The 20,619-nt window shown below is 37.8% G+C and overlaps 1 protein-coding gene across 4 annotated transcripts in view; it reads right to left on the reverse strand.

Annotated features, from left to right (window-relative positions):
* SEPT7 (septin 7) overlaps window positions 1-20,619 on the reverse strand; it is a 109,517-nt gene that overhangs the window by 74,161 nt on the left and 14,737 nt on the right. Inside the window, exon 2 of one of the 4 annotated variants that reach the window (XM_021712007.1) lies at window positions 11,879-11,883. The exons of the other annotated variants lie outside the window; for them this stretch is intronic. Within the exon in view, the coding sequence (XP_021567682.1) occupies window positions 11,879-11,883 (5 nt within the window). The remainder of the gene's footprint in view (window positions 1-11,878; window positions 11,884-20,619) is intronic. 4 annotated transcript variants of the gene reach the window in all.

Raw genomic sequence — 20,619 nt, forward strand, 5'->3', positions numbered from 1 at the left:
AAGCTAAGTTAACCAATTAAAATGAAAAGTTAATTATAAACATAATAACTAGGAGACTGATCAGATTATAATATGTTAAAGCCAAATATCTGAAAGCCTACTGTATGAGTAGAGCTAAAAATATGTATGCGAGTGGATTGCCTGAGCCCATGGGCTAGAGACCAGCCCAGGTACCTTGGCAAGACCTCGTCTCTACAATAAAAAATCAAAAAAGTAGTCAGGAGTGGTAGCGTGTACCTGTAATTCCAGCTACTTGGAAGGCTGAGGCGAAAGGATCGCTAGAGCCCAGCAAGTTGATGCTGGGGTGGCCAGGAATGTGCCACTACACTCCAGCCTGGACGACAGAGTGAAACTCCAACTCACACACACACACACACACACACACACACATATTTCATCCAACCATAAGTTAAATTTTAGTAGTTTACTAAGACTGCAAAAAGTCTCTATACAAATGTGTAGTATACTCACGGCTACTTTGTAAAGAACACATTTCCATCATTCCAGTGTTCCAGATTCCAACAGAACAAATCCACAGAAGAACAGTATACGAGGAATTCCAAGAATTGTAATGATACATTCAGTCCAAACATGAGAGGCAAATCCATTGAAACAAAGTAAAAGACAAAGGGGAAAAAAATCAAAGTTACTTACATGTAAATCAACAAATAGAGGTAAATTATGAATAAAATGAGAACAGACTTTTTTCTACACATATCTAAGAAAAATATTTTTTTACAGGATATAAGACCCTGTGAGTTTAACTTCATTTCAGCAGGAGAGCTGAACAAAAGACTAAAAGGGCGAATTATCATGCCCTGCATTTGAAATCTTACAGGAAATGGTGGAAAAGATATAAAAGCATAAAGTTTCAGAATCTTATGCTTTTATATCTTTATACAGGAAACAAGTTTTAAATTCAAGAAAAGAAAAATGTAAATTTTATACAATTGTGCTTTGCCAGTTACTGGATTAAGACAACCCAGATCAGATGAATGCATAAGTTTTGGTTACAATTTTTTAAATGTAATGTCGTACTTCAAATTCAAATAGATGGAATGATGAGATGTGACCTGTGAAAACTGAAAGGCAAAATGAAGCACAGTGAAGAATGTAGACAATTCTGTCTGTGAAAAGTATACATTTTTATACTGACACAAATCTGAGTTTTATCACAACCTACTTCAAAACAATTTGAGGCAGTTAAGGTATTAGCACAGCTTTATAGCTAAGGTAATTACATTTAATAAAAATCCAATTTTAAAGTCAACTACAAAATTATTTTTCCCAGAACAAAATCCTCCAGTGACTTCCCATCTCTCTCAAAAGTAAAAGCCTAAGTCCCAATAATGGCCTACAGTAGTTTTCAACCTTAGCTGCATCTTAGAACCACCTGTGGAGCTTTTACAAAATCCTAAATCTTAGTTGCACCCTCAGACCAATCTCTCTCTGGTAGTGGGACCCATCCATCAGTATTTCTTTTCTCTTTGTTTTCTGGGTTTTTTTTTTTTAGTTGGAGTCTCATTCTGTCGCCTAGACTGGAGTGCAGTGGCACGCTCCCGGCCACCACAGTCTCAACCTGCTGGGCTCCGGCGATCCTTCCGCCTCAGCCTTTCAAGTAGCTGAACTACAGGCGCGTGCTACCATGCCTGGCTAATTTTTTGATTTATTATAGAGATGAGGTCTCGCCAAGTTGCCCAGGTGGGTCTCGAACCCACTGACTCAGGCAAACCACTCACCTCAGCCTCTCAAAGTGTGGGATTACGGGCTGAGCCACCAAGTCCGGCTCATCAGTATTTCTTAAAGCTCCTCTGGCAGGCCCAATGTGCAGCAAAAGCTGAGAACCACTAGCAGACACGACCCAGCAAGATCTGGCTTAATTTTCACATCTAGTCTCATCTGCTACCCTTCCTCCCCTTGTTCACTTTTCTTCCCACCATGTGAAACCCTAAGTACTCCCCAAACACCAGACATGCTTTCATTTCATGGTTTTTGTACTTGCTGCTTTCCCTACCTGGAACAGATTATTTGTATTAGTCAAATGTCACTAACAGAGAGGTGTGCCTCAACCATCTTTTTTAAAACTACAACCCTACTCCTCACCCCAGCATTTTGCTGTTTGCTTTATGCTTCTCCTTGGCACTTACCACCATCTAACATACATTTTACCCATCTTGTTTATCGTGATCTCCACTCCACTCCCAATGTGAGCTCCACCAAGGCAGAAATTGTATGAATTACATAAATTGTGCATCAAATAAGAAGCCATCTGGGAGAGTTGAAGAAATTTCTAAAAATAGATTTAGGTTGCACCTTCAAGGAACCCACCAGAAAAATATGTAACAAAAATATCTAAGTTTGCTCCATGTCTTCTTCACTGCTTTATCCTCAGCAACAAGAACAGTCTTTGGCACACAGTATTATTTTAAGACTGAATAAAGAAAAGGGGAGAAAGTATTCAGACAAAGGAGGTAGCCCCTAAATGGTGATGAACTTGGTTCTTCCAAGAAAAAGAAGGTATGTGAACTACAATGAAGTGACGTAGTGGACAAGGAGATGAGTAATAAGAAAAATGAGGTCAGGAAGGCAGGCAGGGATCAGATCATGTGGGACTCAGCCAAAGTAGGAAGTCTGGAAATTATTTTAGGCATGATGGGAAGCCACTGGAGGGTTTTTCACAAGCAAGTGACCTGATTAGTGTTTGAAAGACAGCTCTCACTGCTAAGTGAAGAAGTAGTAGAAATAGGAAAAACTAGTAAGGAGTATACTGCATTAGTCCAAGAAAGATGGTATTGAAGCGATAAAAGATGAGAAGGATTCAGAATATGTTTTATAGGCAGAGTTGACAGGATATTGTTGACAGAGTAGATGTAATCTTGGTGAAGGAAAAGAGACCAAAGATAACTCCTAGGTTTGGGGCCTTAACAACTCAGTGGCTAGTAATAGAAATCTCTTAAAGAAATAGGGAGCAATGGGGGAGGAAAAGATTGGGTGGTGAGGGCCAAAATAAAAAACGGCTTTAACATGTTAAGTTTGAGGTGCCCATTATACATTCAAGGCAAGATGTCTAGTAGGAAGTTAAATACATGTGTCCAGAAACATCAGGGTTGATTGGTGCTGAAAATATAAATTTAGGAATCATCAGCATAAAGATATTATTGAAAAAGGATTGGACTCCCAAAAAGAGGCTCTACATAAAAAGAAGAAGGTCCAGACAAAGCCCTAGAACACCCCAACATTCATCAGCCAGTGAGGTGGAAGAAAAATGAGGACCATCTCAAGGTTGGGGAAGTCATTCAACAGTGCTGAATGGTACAGAGATGTCAGATAAAATAACAAACATGACAATAAAATTTGAAAATAAGGTTACTAGTAACTTTTAACAAGAGCAGTCTCAGCACAGTTTCAAAGAGTGACCAGGATGATTTAGAATAGACAATTATTTGCACATAACCATCACTACATAATAAATAATTTTGAATTTTTTAAAACACATTTTACTTGTCTCTTTCCCCATATGACTGGTTTCTCAGAGAGAAAGAACCATGTCATATTCATTTCTATATTCTTAGGAAAATGCTAACACAGGAGATCGTCAAAAAAGCCAAATAACTACTCTTTTTTTTTTTTGAGTTGGAGTCTCACTCTGTCGCCCTGGCTGGAGGGCAGTGGCCCGCTTCCGGCCACCACAGCCTCGACCTGCTGGGCTCCGACGATCCTTCTGCCTCAGTCTTCCAAGTGGCTGGAACTACAGGCACGCGCTACCACGCCTGGCTAATTTTTTATTTATTTATTGTAGAGATGAGGTCTCACCAAGTTACCCAGGCGGGTCTTGAACCAGCGGGCTCAGGCAATCCACTCACCTCAGCCTTCCAAAGGTGCGCGATTACAGACCGAGCCGAGTCCGGTATGACTACTCTTTTAAGATAATTTCTTCTGAGGAAGAAACCTTGTCCAAAGACAAAAGATTGGTTTGGTTCTGTTGCAAAACTAATTATTCCAGAGTTCATATAAAAGTGTCCCATCAGGCCGGGCAAGGTGGCTCAAGCCTATAATCCCGGCACTTTGGGAGGACAAGGCAAGAAGACTGCCCGAGCCCAGGGGTTCAAGACCAGCCCGGGCAACTTGGCGAGACTTCATCTCTACAATAAAAAAATGAAAAAATTAGCCAGGCATGATAGCACACGCCTGTAGTTCTGGCTACTTGGAAGGCTGCAGCGGAAGGATCACCTGAGTTTATCAGGTCGATGCTGGGGTGGCCGTGAGCATGCCACTGCACTCCAGCCTGGGCGACAGGAGTGAGACTCCAACTCAAAAAAAAAAAAAAGAAAATATACTACTAATAAAAAATTAGTTGATTACAACATATAGACTATTCATATCTCTTAAGAAGTTTTTCTTACCTCAAATTCTAAAACCAACCATGATCTATAATTCAGAAGACTTAACCACCCACTGATTCTTTTCCTGCACAAACAAAATGTTCACAGTGCCAGTGTGAAATATCTCTAGATAAGGAAACATTATTTATAGATGTGGGTGATATACTTGTGGCATTTATAAGCATGTGAATATAAATAAAAGTATATTTACCCAGGCTTCTACCAAAATACCCTCAGGCCTTTAAAGAATACCTTGATTTTAAATATTAGTTATATAAGAAACATTTATATAAAATTTATATATAACGTTTATGTAAAACTAAAAGCAAAATCTTTCAGCTAATGTTAAATCTCCAAGTCAACATTCATATTTAATAAAAATAAAACTACAACTCCATTGTTTAATAGAAAAATCAACTTAGATAAAATATTCAGTAATTTCAGTGCTGAACTTATTTAAACTTATTTCTAGAAATCAAATATACTCAGCTAGGTGTGATGGCTTAGACCTGTAATCCCAGCAACTTTGGGAAGCCGAGGCAGGAGTCCAGGAGTTTGCAACTAGCCTAGGCAACATAACAAAACCTCGCTTCTGCAAAAAATCTTAAAAAAAAAAAAATGTGTCAGGAGTAGTGGTGCGTGCCTGTAGTTCCAGCTACTCAGGATGCTAAGGCAGAAGAACAACCTGAGTCCAGAAGGTTCAGGTTGTGGTAAGCCATGATGGTGCGAGACTCCATCTCTCTCTCTCTCTCTCTCTCTCTCTCTCTCTCTCTCTCACACACACACACACACACACACACACACACACACACACACACACAAATATAATCAAAGCACGGATGCTTCAAACAGGTTCTAAGATTATTGAAACTCTTTAAGAATTCTTTATGTTCTCTTGCCATTTGTTCCTATTCTAAAGAATAAAGTTACCAAAATCTTGTATCTAAAAACCAGATTACCATTTTTAAAGCTCTGAATATTAATTTTTAAACAAATTTCCAAAAGAAAAAAGCAGTAACTTATTTTCAAAAATTAAAAATACTTTTTGATAACAACAAAAAATTGATCAAGGAGAATTGTAACAGAATGGAAGTCTGATAAAACTAAGAATCTGAAAAAACTTAAACACAATCCTGGAACTACAAACCTTCAAAACCCCCCTTCTTCACAGAATGAGATGTTTAGTACAAAACTGAAATGGTTAGAAATAATAATGCACACTCCAAATGACTTTAATATGCCCAGAATTTTCTTACTCTCCTTAGTAACTACAATTAAAAATAAACCAAGCTACAATGACCCAAAGTTTACATCAATAAGTTTAAACTTCAAAAAAATCCATTTTATCTTTCCTGAATAACTCTAAGTTCAATCTGACTCCCTTTGGATTTATATACATAGTTTGACATACAGATGAAAATAATTTTATTTGTTTCTCCTAGAGTTTAAGTAATTCTTCATTTTTAAAAACTACAGACTGCAAAAGGAAAAGATATTGATGCAGAAATGTATTTGTCTATTCCTTAGTATTCCTAACAAAAGCTTTAAATCATACTTGCTTAGTCAAATTCCTACCATTTCTCACATAGCCTAAGGGAAAAGTTAAAGAACTTTATTTGTTATTTAAATGGTTTAAATATAACTGGTCTAAAAATACCTAGATTCTAAAAATAATATAACAAGAGCACTAAAATGTTACAAGATTAAATACCATGTCCTAAATATCAGTTTTTATGTTCCTCACTCCTCCCTCAACTATTTTAAAGATTCATGTCTTACTTTGCATACCCCCAGCTCCCTTTATTTTATTGATATGAGCAACTGCGTGCTGACAGAACCAACTTTTATTTTCTTAATCATATTTTGGATTCTCAGTTAATTTGTTGAAAAGATTTTAATATATAACTCTATAAATACATGTGAGAATTAGATAACTTAATTTTTTTAAAAAATTTTTTGTCTTTGCTCTGAATTTAGGATTGAGATCTTAACTTCAGACTTGCTGACCTCATTCCCTCACTCATTCATTCAACATACTACAAAATGCCAGGCATCTATGTGTGTGCTACCAATTGGGGATACAAGAACTAATAAAAAGAAGGTCCACTGCTCAAGAATCTAATGGGGTGATCAGAGAAACTAGAGGGCAGTTACAATAACAGTGATAAATGCTACGATGCAGGAAAGTATAGAAGAATGTAGGATAGCAAGAAAGGGTACTTCATCCTACTCTGGGGTCAGATCCTTCATATCCTGAACTACTAATGAGCCTTATCTCTGATGAGAGATAAGGATAGGTACTGGAGAATATGGGACTCAGGCAGGTGAGTTATTAACTCCAAAGGCCCAAAAACAGTGTAACCCAAAAATAAAACATTAAATTCCAGACCATGACAGGAGAGGAGGTCGACATGCCTCTTTATACATCTTCCTTTTGGAGTTTAGGCACAATTGACTAACATTAATATTAAAACAGACGTCACAACACTGACAAAACAGACTCTGGGGCAATAAATCTCCCAAATTCCAACCTGACTCTGGTATAGCACAACATGAAAGTTAGCAGGCCTGAAAGGAAATAAATATGAGGGAGGACCCCAAATAAACCCAAAATTGATTTATAAAAAACTGTGTATTTATTCTTACATGTTTAAACTTCAGTCACCTTCAAAGTACTCTCCATTTCATGGAATACACCTATCGAGATGCTCAAAACATTTTCCACTGCTCAAAACAGTTTTTTTACTCATCAATTTTGATGCCTTTTAGTGCTTCTGGAGTTTTCTGTCTCATCTCTTCTACATCAGGAACACGTTTCCCTTTGAGGGCTTTTTTCATTGGGGAAAAAAAAAAGTCAATCGCAGTAAGATCCGATGAAAAGGGAGAGTGGGGCATGGGGAATCATGCTAATTTGGGTCAAAAACTGCTGATCATTCAGTGAAGTGTGGGCAGGTGCACTTGTAAATCACTATCATGAAATGGGCAAATGTATTGAAATTAAAAAAAAAAAAATTCACTGAAGCCAAATGCAGTCTCTCACAACAATGCTAGCTGGTACAGTGATGTTGGTGGGCTCCTAGAACACTTACCTAGTCAAGGAAGTCTATACAAAAAGGGGCCTGCCCTTCAAAAGGATAATTCCAGTTATTTGGGGGGGGTCCCCCCTCAAATATTTTACCATAATACCTTTGACATATTGTGGAATGACCCTGAATCTCCTGGGGGAAATTTGCATCTGCAGAGAATCTCCTTCTCGGATCCAGGGAGATTTAACTAAAAGACCCCAAAAAAGACATTTACCGCCTATTCTCTCTGAAGGCTGTTACTCACAGACTTCATCTACATAGACCCTTGGCTTCCACAACTCCCCTTGTCTTAACTCAAGCATGTCTTTCTACTGACTTCACAATTCTTTATATAAAGTTTAGCTCTTTCAATCACTTACCAATCAGAAAATCTATGAATATACCTATGACCTGTGAGTCACAACTCTGCTTTGGAACATCCTGCCTTTCTGGATACGTATACCAATGTATGCCTTACATATATTAATTTATGTCTTTCCCTGTTAACTTCTGTCTCCTTAAAATGTAGGAAACCAAGCTGTAATCCAACTACATGGGCATATGTTCTCAGAACCTCTTGAGACTGCATCGTATGCCACATTCACTCATATCTGGCTTAGAATAAACCTCTTTAAGTTTTTGTTTTGTTTTTGTTTTTGAGTTGGAGTCTCACTCTGTCGCCCAGACTGGAGTGCAGTGGCCGCTCCCAGCCACCACAGCCTTGACCTGCTGGGCTCCAGCGATCCTTCCGCCTCAGCCTTCCAAGTAACTGGAACTACAGGCACGCGCTACCACACCTGGCTAATTTTTTATTTATTGTAGAGATGAGGTCTCATCAAGTTGCCCAGGCGGGTCTCAAACCCGCGGGCTCAGGCAATCCACTCACCTTAACCTCCCAAGGCGTGGGATTACAGGCTGAGCCACCGAGCCTGGCTCTCTTTAAGTATTTTACAGAGTTTGACTTTTAACAGTTCAATACAATTCATATTTAGGATCTAGATGCTGCAGCTTAGAGGAGGTAAGCAAAAGCCAGATGACAGAGGATTCTGTTGGCCATACTAAGAAACTTAGATTAGACTTCATATTAAAAATGTATGAAAAGCATTAAAGTGAGACAGAAATAGTGTTGGGTAGTTGCAGAAGAATGGAAAAATACCAGCAGTTAAATCATGACTCACAAGAAAAGGACCTGTTTATCAGAGGCTCCAGAAACCTGGTTAAAAGAAGTATTGTCTGCCCCAGCTCAGAGAGTAAAACCTAGTTTAATCCAACATGGAGACAAATTTGACCAGCATGGCCTCCAAGCTCACTGTACGCTCACTGTAATACCTTAGCATACTAACTTGACATGCCTGCCAGTGCCTTGACAGTTGTGGTAGTGACTGAATATAGGCAGAAAAGGGGAGGGTACCCAATTCCAGGGAAAACTGCACTTCTTTCCCAGAAAACCCATTAATATTCTGCCCCTTAATGTGACTATATCACCCCTTAGCCATAGCTCTGAAAAGAACCCTGAATCCTGTTGGGTGAAACTCTAGAATACTCCTGTATTCCCTTCCTCCTGAGTGTGTGTTTTCATTTTACGATAAAACTCTTTTGCTTTGCTTTCATTTCATTCTAACTCATTCTTGAATTCTTTCTCATGACAGTGTCAAGAACATGAGTACTGGGAAGAGGCTGAGGGTCTCAATTGCCTCGGGAGACCCTTCCAAATCCACCAGTATCAAAAGAATTTAAATTAATTCACATGCAGAATCACATTCATACTTTAGAAATTTGCAACTGGCAAGAATATTCACAATGAGCTAGAGGAGAAACGGTAGCAATCCGAGAGCTGTTACACAGTTACTTACGTGAAAAATCAGTACCTGAAGTAAGATAAGAGACAACAGGAATAAAGATAAACATAGGTTAGTACTCTACTCTCCTTAAGGTACCCACTAGCTACATGTAGCTATTGAGCACTTGAAAAGTAGCTAGTCTGAATTGAGATGTGCTAAAAGTGTAAAAATTCACCAGATTTTGAAGACTGAGTATAAGAATGAAAAATATCTTAATGTTTTTATTGATTTCGTGTTGAAATAAAATTTAATATATACTAGTTACATAAAACATAATACTGATATTAATCTCACTTGTTTATTTTTACTTTTTATTTTTTATTTTCTTTGAGTCAAAGTCCCACTCCATCGCCCAGGCTGGAGTGCAGTGGCAGTGTTCACGGCCACCCAGTGTTGACCTGCTGAGCTGGAATCACAGGTGCGCGCTACCACGCACAGCTAATTTTTTGATTTATTGTAGAGATGAGGTGTTGCCAACTTGCCTAGGTTGGTCTCAAACCCCTGGGCTCATGCAATCCTCTCACCTTGGCCTCCCAAAGTCCTGGGATTACAGGCTTGAGCCACTGCACCCAGCTATTTTTACTTTTTAAATGTGGCCATTACAAAAACTTAAATTAGATATGTAGCTTGCATCACATTTATATTGGACAACAATGTGTTAGATACTACAGAGATGAAATGATAGGTCTCTGTAACTAACTGGTAGAAGGGTAGTAAGATTCAGATTTCTGAATTTAGTTTTGAGCAACTGGATAAATAATAAGTACCAACTGTTAAAAGCAGAAATCATCTGAGTTTAAAGTATTAACTGGACTCTGAGGAGACACATGTCTGGTACTCAGCTGTATATATAAAGGTTAGAAATCTAGAAATGTCCATGTTAGACAAATGCTAATATTTTATGTCATCAAAATTTAAATGATATCAAGGCCATGAGTATGAATCCAAACCCAGTATACAGAGTAGGAAGCAGGTCAAGAACCAACATCAACACCCCACCATAACTACATAAACATCCTATGAAAAGGCGAGAGAAAAGAATCAGGAGAATAGATCATAGAAGCATTTCAAAGGAAATCAACTTTAGTGGCCTCCTGAAGGAGTGGTCAACTATACCAAATGCTCTGAAGTGGTCAATATAAGGATACTGTTACTGGGCAATCTACCTTTGTCAAAGCTGTATCAGTTAAAAAACAGGGCAAGATGGCAGATTGGAAATAATTAAGCAGAGAAGAACTGCAATCAGTGGGTGTAAACAATTATTTTTGAATGTTTATCTTTGAAGAGAAGAGAAATAGGGTAAAAGCTAGAGAATACAGAAGGTCAAGGAAGAGTTTTAAACATTAAAACACACACATATACACACACACAAACACAGAGTGAGAGAGAGAGAGAGAGAGACAGACAACCAGCTGTAGGATTCGATCAAAATTGCTATTTTACAGGAAGAGTGCGTAAAAAGTACAAGGGATCAAGAGAGCTGACAATGACAAGTATGGTTGAAGCAATTCAGTAAATAAAAATGGAGAGGAGCAAAGATGGAAGGAAGTGATAGTAAAAAAATGCTAAGGTTGTGGTTAGAAAAGGCTATCCAGGTGATGACTCCACAGGGTATGATTAAAATGATGGCTCAAGGATAATCAAGAAACTAACTTATTAAAAGAGTTTTACACATGGGCCTAAAAATGTCACAGACTGATAGAGCTTGGAGCAGAAAGAAAAACTGAGTGTTAAGTGCCATCTTTTTTTGTTGTTTTTTTGAGTTGGAGTCTAGCTCTGTCGCCCAGACTGGAGTGCAGTGGCCGCTCCCGGCCACCGCAGCCTTGACCTGCTGGGCTCCGGCGATCCTTCCACCTCAGCCTTCCAAGTAGCCGGAATTACAGGCATGCACTACTACGCCCAGCTAATTTTTTGATTTATTGCAGAGATGAGGTCTCGCTGCCCGGGCGGGTCTCGAACCCGTGGGCTCAGGCAAGCCACTCACCTCAGCCTCTCAAAGGCGTGGCTAAGCCACCGAGCCGGCTAAGTGCCATCTTTAATAAACAAACAAACAAAAAAACCAAAGATGTGACAACTGACACATTTAAGAAGGGGAGGATAAACTGTTGCTAAACAATAGAAATTTTAAGAAAGTAGGCCTCCTTTTAAAGAAAAATGGTCTAAAGTCTATACAAGTGCTATCTCATACAAATATTCTAGTAGACACATTAAGAAAGTAAAAGTAAAAAGGTGAAGTTAACTTAATACAAACTTTAACAATATTTTATTCAATCCAATGTATCAATAAAATTATAATTTCAACACGCAATCAATATGCAATTATTATGACATACTTTACATTATTAATCAATCTGCATTCATCTGTAATATGCTTTTGAAATCTAATGTAAATCTTAACACTTACAGCACAATCGCATTTAAGACTAGACACATTTCAGGCTGGGCACTGTGGCTCACGCATGTAATCCCAGCACTTTGAGAGGTCAAGGAGGGAGGATAGCTTGAGCATAGGAGTTCAAGACCAGAATAGACAACACAGTGAGACCTGGTCTCTACAACAAATTAAAAAATTAGCCAGGCATGGTGACACAGCTACTATGGAGGCTGTGGGGGAAGGATTGCCTGAGCCCAGAAGTTTAAGACTGCAGTGAGCTGTGATCTTGCCACTGCACTCCAGCTTAGGGACCAGAGTGCAACTACAACTCAAAAAAAAACAACAACAAACAAAAAAACAACAACAAAAAAACAGAAAAAGAAAAAGAAAAACTAGTCACATTTCAAGTGATCCATAGCCACAGGTAATTAGTGGCTAGCATACAGGACAGAACAGACATATAAAATCTGTATCATTTCCAACAGATATATTAAAAAGTGCAAACTGGGCTGGGCAAAGTGACACACGTCTATAGTCCCAGCTACTCAGGAAGCTGAAGCAGGAGGATTGCTTGGGGCCAGGAGTTCAAGACTACAGTGAGCTATGATTGCACTTGTAGGGAGCTATTATTACACCTGCGAACACCTACTGTACTCTAGCCTAAGCAACACAGTAATCCTCTACCTGAAAGTGAGAGAGAGAAAGAGAGAAAGAGGGGGAGAGGGAGGGAGGGAGGGAGGGGGGAGATGTATGGAAAGAAAAGAAAAAAAAAAAAAGGAAAGGAAACGAAAAGAAAAAACACAAATTGAAATAAATTAGTAAGCAGTGCTCAGTACTGGGCGAGGATGTGGAAAAATAGACGCTCTCCTACATGAATGGTAGAACATAAACGTAAACCACTTATCTGAAGGGCAATTTAAGTCATGTGGACCAAAAGCTTAAGTCTTCATTCTCTTGGGCCCAACAAATTTCCACATCCACAAATTTATAGTCTTGAGAACCAGTAAGACTTAGATAAAAGAACATTCAACAAAACACTGTTTATAACAGTAAAAAGTTATCAAATAAGTTCCAAAAACAAGTGAGACAAAAATTATGGTATTTCCATATACTACAATATCATGCAACCATTAAAAGTAAAGTTTAAGAAGAAAATACATAGACACATAATAACATATTAAATAGAAAAGCCATTCTTAGACAGCACAGAGTGACATAAAAAATTTGGCAGAGTAAAGCCCTCAAAAAATTATCTGCTTCATTAAAAGGAAAAAACTGGCAAAAACTGTCAAAATCAACTTTTCAGAACTCTGGAAATTAACTAAAAGCTTGCAGCAATCCAGGGAATGCTTATTCAAGAAAAAAGACTGAATCTTGGGGAAAAAACAGCAGCGCTTGCTGCATTTTTATTTTGCCCATTCTCATCTCTTTCTCAGTTCCACAGTAAGTAGCCTTAAAAACCAACAGCATACAGTCACAGCAAAAACCAGCAGCCTGGCAGCAAATGGAGGATGCACAACAGGCATGGATTACGGAGAGCCTTCAAAGTCTCATTCCCAAAGAGTTATCCTTATTTGACTTGTTTGGTAGTTCCCTGAAAAAAACTCCACTTACAAGAGACCACAAAGATAACCAAGCAGAGACTTTAGTGACAAAAAATAAAGGCATCACAAAATTAGTTCAAAAAAATCACTAAGCAAATAACAAACAGCAACAACAATAAACCCTACGGGAAAAGGGTGACTCTAACTCCCAGAATAGCCACATTGTATTATTATAATGTCCAGTATTCAACAACAAATTATGAGACTTGGGAAAAAAAAAAAAAAAAGCCCAAAATATGTATAGTCTATATGCGGTGGGGGAGAAACAGACTCTAAGAAAGTCCAGACATACTTTAAATCTACTATTTTAAATATGTTCCAAGAACTAAAGGAAATCATATCTAAAAAACTAAAGGCAAGTATGACAACAATGTTCACCAAATGAAGATCTATAAAGAGATAAATTATTTTTTAAAAAAGAAATTCTGTAGTTGAAAAATACAATAACGAAAAAATTTACTAGAGAGGTTCAACAACACACTGGAATGGGCAGAAGAAAAAATCAGCAAACCTGACAATGGGTCAAATAACATTAACCAATTTAAGTAAGAGAAGAACAGAGCCACAAAAACCTACAGAACAAACATCAACCCTGAAGTAGGGGAATGAAAAAGAAAAGGGGTGGAGACAGGAAGGAAGGGACAGAATGCATGTATGTCTAAAGAAACCAGACTTAAAAACATTCCAAATTTGAAGAAAAACATTAGTCTCCATATGAAAAGCTCAACAAACTCTGAATAGGATAAAGTCAAAGATACTTACAAATCATAAGTTGTCAAAAACCAGAGAGAGAGAGTGCTGAGCACGTGCCAGACAGTGACTCTTGTTTTTTTGGTTTTTTTTTTTTGAGTTGGAGTCTCTCTCAGTCGCTCAGACTGGAGTGCAGTGGCTGCTCCCAGCCACCGCAGCCTCGACCTGCTAGGCTCCGGCGATCCTTCCGCCTCAGCCTTCCAAGTAACTGGAACTACAGGCGTGTGCTACCACGTCCGGCTAATTGTTTTGATTTATTGTAGAAATGAGGTCTCGCCAAGTTGCCCAGGCAGGTCTCAAACCTGCAGGCTCAGGCAATTCACTCACCTCGGTCTCCCAAAGGAGCAGCACATGAGAAGCAACTGTATGTTCAAGGGACTGTCAATAATAATAATCAACATCCTAACAGAAACCACAGAGGTTAGAAGGACGATGGATGACATATTCAAAACATTAAAAGAAAGACTGCCGACCAAGAATTCCATAGCTAGCAAAGACAGCCTTCAAAAGTGAAGAATTAAAACACCCTCTGGCCAGGCTCAGCCTATAATCCAATCACTTTGGGAGGTCAAGTGGATTGCCTGAGCCCGCGGGTTTGAGACCAGCCCAGTTAACTTGGTGAGACCTCATCTCTACAATAAAATAAAAATTAGCCAGATGTGGTAGTGCACGCCTGTAGTTCCTGCTACTTGGAAGGCTGAGGCAGAAGGGTTACTGGAGCCCAGCAGGTTGATGCTGGGGGGGCCGTGGGTGTGCCACTGCACTCCAGCCTGAGCTACAGAGTGAGACTCCAACTCAAAAATAAAAAATAAATAAAATAAAATAAAATAAAACAAAACACCCACTAATAAACAAAAACTGAGAGAATTCCTCACAAGCAGACCTGTCCTGCAAGAAATACTTAAAGGAATCATTCTGGTTAAACTGGAAGGACACTGTAAGACAGTAATTGAAATCTACAGGAAGAAAATAATATTACTGGTAAAAGTAAGTAAAAGGTAAATGTAAAACATAGTATATTGGGGGGAAACCCACAATTATCTTTTGGAGGGCAGGCCCCTTGTAGTACAGACTTCTCCTACTAGGTAAGTGTTCTAGAAATTCATCTACATTAACGTACCAGCTAGCATTGTTGTGAGTTGCTGCACTCAATTTCGGTGAATTTCTTTTGGAGATTCTTTCAACACGTTTGCCCATTTCATGATGGATGATTTACAGGCGCACTTGCCCATGCTGTTCTGAGTGTTCAACAGTTTTTTTTTTTTTTTACCAAAAATGGCACAACCCCCACACCCCACACTCCCTATTCACCTGAAAAAAGCAAACTTTCTTTTTGTTTCCCCATGCAAAAAGTCCTCAAAGGGAAATGTGTTGCTGATGTGGAAGAAGTGAAACAAAAAACAGCAGAAGCACTAAAAAGCATCCAAACTACTGCGTTCAAAAACTGTTCTGAGCAGTGGAAAAAATATCTCAGTGTATTGCACCAAATGAAGGTGACTGAAGTTTAAATGCGTGCAAATAATATATTTTTTTTAATAAATAAATTCCAGTGTTTTGGAGATTTCCCCCTCATATTTGATAAAGGACTTATATACAGAATATATAAAGAATTCTTGTAAGTGAACAATAAAAAGACAACCTAATTAAAAACTAAACAAAGCACTTTAACAGACATTCCTGCAAAGAAGATATACAAATTGCCAATAAGTACGAGAAAAGCTGCTCATCATTTGCTAGGATTAAAACCACAATGATACCACCTCCTATCCAGTTAAAATAAAAAAAGACAGACAATAACAAGTGTGGACAAGGATGTGAAAAAACTGGAACCCTCATACATGGCTGGTGGAAATGTAAAATGGGGCGGCTGCTTTTGAAAACAGTTTGGCAGTTCTTCACAAAAGTTAAACTATAGTTACCCTATGACCCAGTAATTTTATTCCTAGGTATATATATCCAGGAAAATAGAAACCATATGTCCACATAAAAATTTGTATTCAGATGTTCACAGCAGCATTATTCCTAACAGTCAAAAAGTAGAAACAACCCAAATATCAGCTAATGAATGAGTAAAAGAAATGTGATAGTAAGCTATGTGTGACTGACGTCTATAATTGCAGCACTTTGGGAGGCGGAGGCAAGAGAATTGCCTGAGCCCACAGGTTCAAGACCAGCCTGCGCAACTTGGCAAGATCTCATCTTTACAATAAAAAAAAAATTAGCCAGGTGTGGTGGCGTGCACCTGTAGTTCCAGCTACTTGGAAGGCTGAGATGGAAGGATCGCCTGAGTCCAGCAGGTCGAGGCTGCAATGGCTGTGAGCATGTCACCGCACTCCAGCCTGGACGACAGAATGAGACTCTGACTCAAAAAAGAAAAAAAGAAATGTGGTAGTATACATACAATGGAATAATATCTAACAATAAAATGGAATGAAGTACGTACTACTGAGATATGTTATGACATGGAATTTGAAAGAAGCCAGTCACAAAGGACCATATACATGATTCTATTTACATGAAATGTCCAAAATACATGAATTCACACAGATAAAAAGTAAATTGACTGGTAACGATAGCTCATGCCTGTAATTCTAGTACTTTGGCAGAAGGGATCGCTTGAGGCCAGGAGTTTGAGACTAGCCCAAGCAACACAGCAAGAACTCATCTCTACAAAGAAAAAACTAAAAATTAGCCAGGTGAACCAGTGCATACCTGTGTTCCTAGCCACTAAAGAAGCTGGACTGGGAGGATCACGTGAGCCCAGGAGTTCCAGGCTGCAATGAGCTGTGGAAGTGCAGCTACACTCCAGCTTGGGCAACAGAGCAAGACTCTATCTCTAAAAAAAATTTTTCAAAAATTAAAAAAAAGTAAATTAGTGGTTGCTAGGACAGGGAAAAGGAGAAAATGGGGACTGACTGCTAATGGTTCATGGTTTTTTGGGGGCTGATGAAAATGTTCCTAAAGTAGAGTGATGACAGTTGCACAACCTTGAATATACTAAAAACCACAGAATTGTATACTTCAAAGGGGTGAATTTTATAGCATGCAAATCATCTCAATAAAGCACTTATAAAACAAGCTTTACTGATAATATACTATCTTTCATATGATTGGGATTGTTATATCTCCTGTCTCACATCTATTTCAACTGAGCAAAAAGATAGTGAGGAAAAATAAACCAGAAACTCATAAGACTAGTTAGTTACCTCTATGAACACGTGGGAAAGTGGTAGGAAAAGGGAGAATGAAAACAGGGTAAAATAAAGGTGAAAGGAGAAATTGTGAGTATACTGTTTTATAGAGTTATCTATTAGCATCATGGTAATGTTCCATACACCCTCCAATAAAAAAATAGCCAAGGCCGGGCTCAGTGGCTCAGCCTGTAATCCCCACCCTTTGGGAGGCAGAGGTGAAGGGACTGTCTTGAGCGCACGGGTTCAAGATAAGCCTGGGCAACTTGGCAAGACCTTGTCTCTACAATAAATAAAAAATTAACCAGGCATGGTAGCGCGTGCCTGTAGCTCCAGCCACCCAGAAGGCTAATGCAGAAAGATCACCGGAGTCCAGCAGATTGACGCTGGGGTGGCTGTGAGCATGCCACTGCACTCCAGCCTGGGCCACAGAGTGAGACTCCAACTCAAAAATAAAAAATAACCAAAATTAGCCTGGATGTGATAAGAGTCCAAAATGGAATAAAAATAGTAACAAATGAAATTAACTACATTTCAAAAGGATAACATAAAGACACTGAAGAAGGTGGGAAAGAAAAGAACATAAGTAACTTTGAAAAACAGTATTTAGATTGGTAAAGTGTATTAACTAACAATGAAAAATTAATAGTCATGTGTCCACACTAATAATAAATAACTGAATGAATAAATGAGAAAAACTCTTCCTTACAATAAAATCCCAACTTTAAAATATAGCATGATGTAAACAGAAAATCATTAAGACAAATAGCACAGTTATTATTGCCATAGGCTATTAGTACAGCATAAAGCTAAAAAATATACATAAGGCACTACTCTAGCAAGTAAATATATGTACAACAGCAACTCTGAAGTTACATCTGCATGCATTACAGAATTTAACAAATATGTAAATAAGTTGTGGATGATAGTCTGATTTCTCAATGTTAAAGGATTTACAAATTAGGAAATGAGAAGGGCTAAACTGAACCCTGTAAGTAAACTGTGTACCAATATAAATTCATGACTTTTAATATACATATGCACATATATTTACATACACATATAGAAATATAGATGTGTGTATGTATACAAATTCATATACTTCCTACCTCTGTGTGCTCAAAATACCTGGAAGCCCAATATCAATGAGCACTTCTAGTGCCTAAATCTTGCTTTCTAACTAGTATTCTCAAATAAAAGGAACCTGGACTCCTTGGACAATGGTTGAGTTCAGGACTTAGGCAAGAAAAATATAAGATGAACCAGAAGGTAAAGAACTGCCCCCAAAAGTGATGGGCGCATGTTAAAAGGATGGACAAAAGACAACTTGAAAGAGCTCCCAATGGACAACTTGAGCAACAAAACAATGAAAACATTCATATTCAAAAGATCATATTTATAAGTAATTGAATGAATTAATAAATAAAAGAGAAAAGCTCTTCTTCACAATAGAATCCCAACTTTAAAATGTAGCATGATGTAAACAGAAAAATCACTATTAACATTACCAGCACAGTAATAATTGCCACAGGCAAGAATCATTGACAGGTGCTAAAATTAGTGGGGAAAAGTATAATGAGAGATAAGATATATGAATAGTCCAACAAAAAGCTAGCACCTAAAATATACCAATAATTCTTACAATTCAATAAGACAACCCAATTAAAAAATGTACCAAAGATATCGACCAACCGCCAAAGACAACATGGATGGCAAATAAGCACAGAAGATCCTCAACATCATTAGCCATTAGGAAAATACAAATTAAAATTACCACGGAAATTATCTCCCCATATCTATAACAATGACTACAATTAATAAAAGTGACCATTCCAAGTGTAGATAAGCATGAAGAAAAACTGAAATTCGTATACACTGCTGATGGAAATGTAAAATGTTACTACTAGGCAGGAAAACAGTTTTGCAATTTTTAAAAAAAAGTTACACATACACCTACCATATGACTCAGTCCAAGTATTTGACCAAAGAGAAATAAAATCTTGTGACACCATCTTTACAGTTTTTTAAAAAGTTTACTGAAAAAAAATCTGAAACAAAATGATCCCCAACTTTTAACATTGGTTGTACTTTGCTAACTAGGCTTAGAAGTTCAGTTTTCTTCTATATACCATTTTCTAAGTGATTATTATGAATCTTGAAGCATTTTCATTAAAAAAAAAAAAAAAGTCACACAGAAAGATAAAGAAGGTATATGCACCAAAAGTCTGGATTTACTTTTTAACCTTTAAGTCAGATGTTTTTTATTTTCCATTTTTGACAAATTTATTATATACTGCAAAGGAAGAAACTGTAGACGATAATTCTAACAAGATCTTAATTAGGATGTGAATATGAGCAATGCAGAGAAATAAAGGCTGGAATACTAATAAGATAAAATGAATGAATAGCTAGTTAGCTGTATGTCAACTTCAGCAGAATTATATAACACAAAGATCCAAGGATTTTATCCCCTCAATTAAATTCAGATAGTACTATTTGAAAATTTGATAAAACCTAAAGATACACCTATCTAACCTGAAAATGATAAAAGCTGAGAAAGGTAACAAATACTTTATATGACACACTAAGAATCCAAATGAAATTTAATATGGAAATATGTAGATACAAACCATGTGTTTTTCCCCCACTCCAAACTAGAATAAGACAAAATTTTAATGAAGGTCAGAACTATAACAATTAAGAAATAATGCAGAAAGTGGTGAGACACATTTCACCTATTATATCAAGTGCATCTAACTTTAAAAAAAGTTTTGAATATGCAAGATAAAACAACAGCAGCAGAAAAGGAAAAGGTAGAGGGAGACATCTTAATTAACAGTATGTGTCCTAAATTAATAAGAAAATTAAGTTGCCCTCATTAACAGATCTATAGAACAAGACAGAAGACAGACCTATTCTGATCTGTAGTTTTAAGATTACAAGGTACTCAGTTCCTGATGTCAGCAGGAATATGTACAAATTGAATAAAGTTCAGAGGGAGTAACAACAATGGTTAGAGGGATATAAACTCCTGCCATACAGACATTGTTAAAGGAAATAGAAAAGGTTAATCACAGCCTTAGAGACCTGAGAGGTGTCTTCAATGAGAACCTTTGAAAACAAACTTTCAACTCTATATAAAAATAGGAGGAAAAAAGTAACAGAGCTATTCAAAGAGGACATGTCTTTCTTAGAAGATAGTGAGTTTCTAATACAGGTTAGACCAACTCTGCCCCTCAGACATATAATGCAAGTCACACATGTAATTTTAAATTTTCTCATAGTCACATCAAAAAAGTTAAAGAATGCCAGGCACAGTAGCTCATGCCTGTAATCCCAGCAGTTTGGGAAGCTGAGGCGAGAGGACTGCCTGAGCCCAGGAATTCAAGACCAGCCCAGCAGGTCAAGCCTG

This window comes from Carlito syrichta, unplaced genomic scaffold (genome assembly GCF_000164805.1).
Source record: "Carlito syrichta isolate Samal-C Ts95f unplaced genomic scaffold, Tarsius_syrichta-2.0.1 Scaffold303008, whole genome shotgun sequence".
NCBI lineage: Eukaryota > Metazoa > Chordata > Mammalia > Primates > Tarsiidae > Carlito > Carlito syrichta.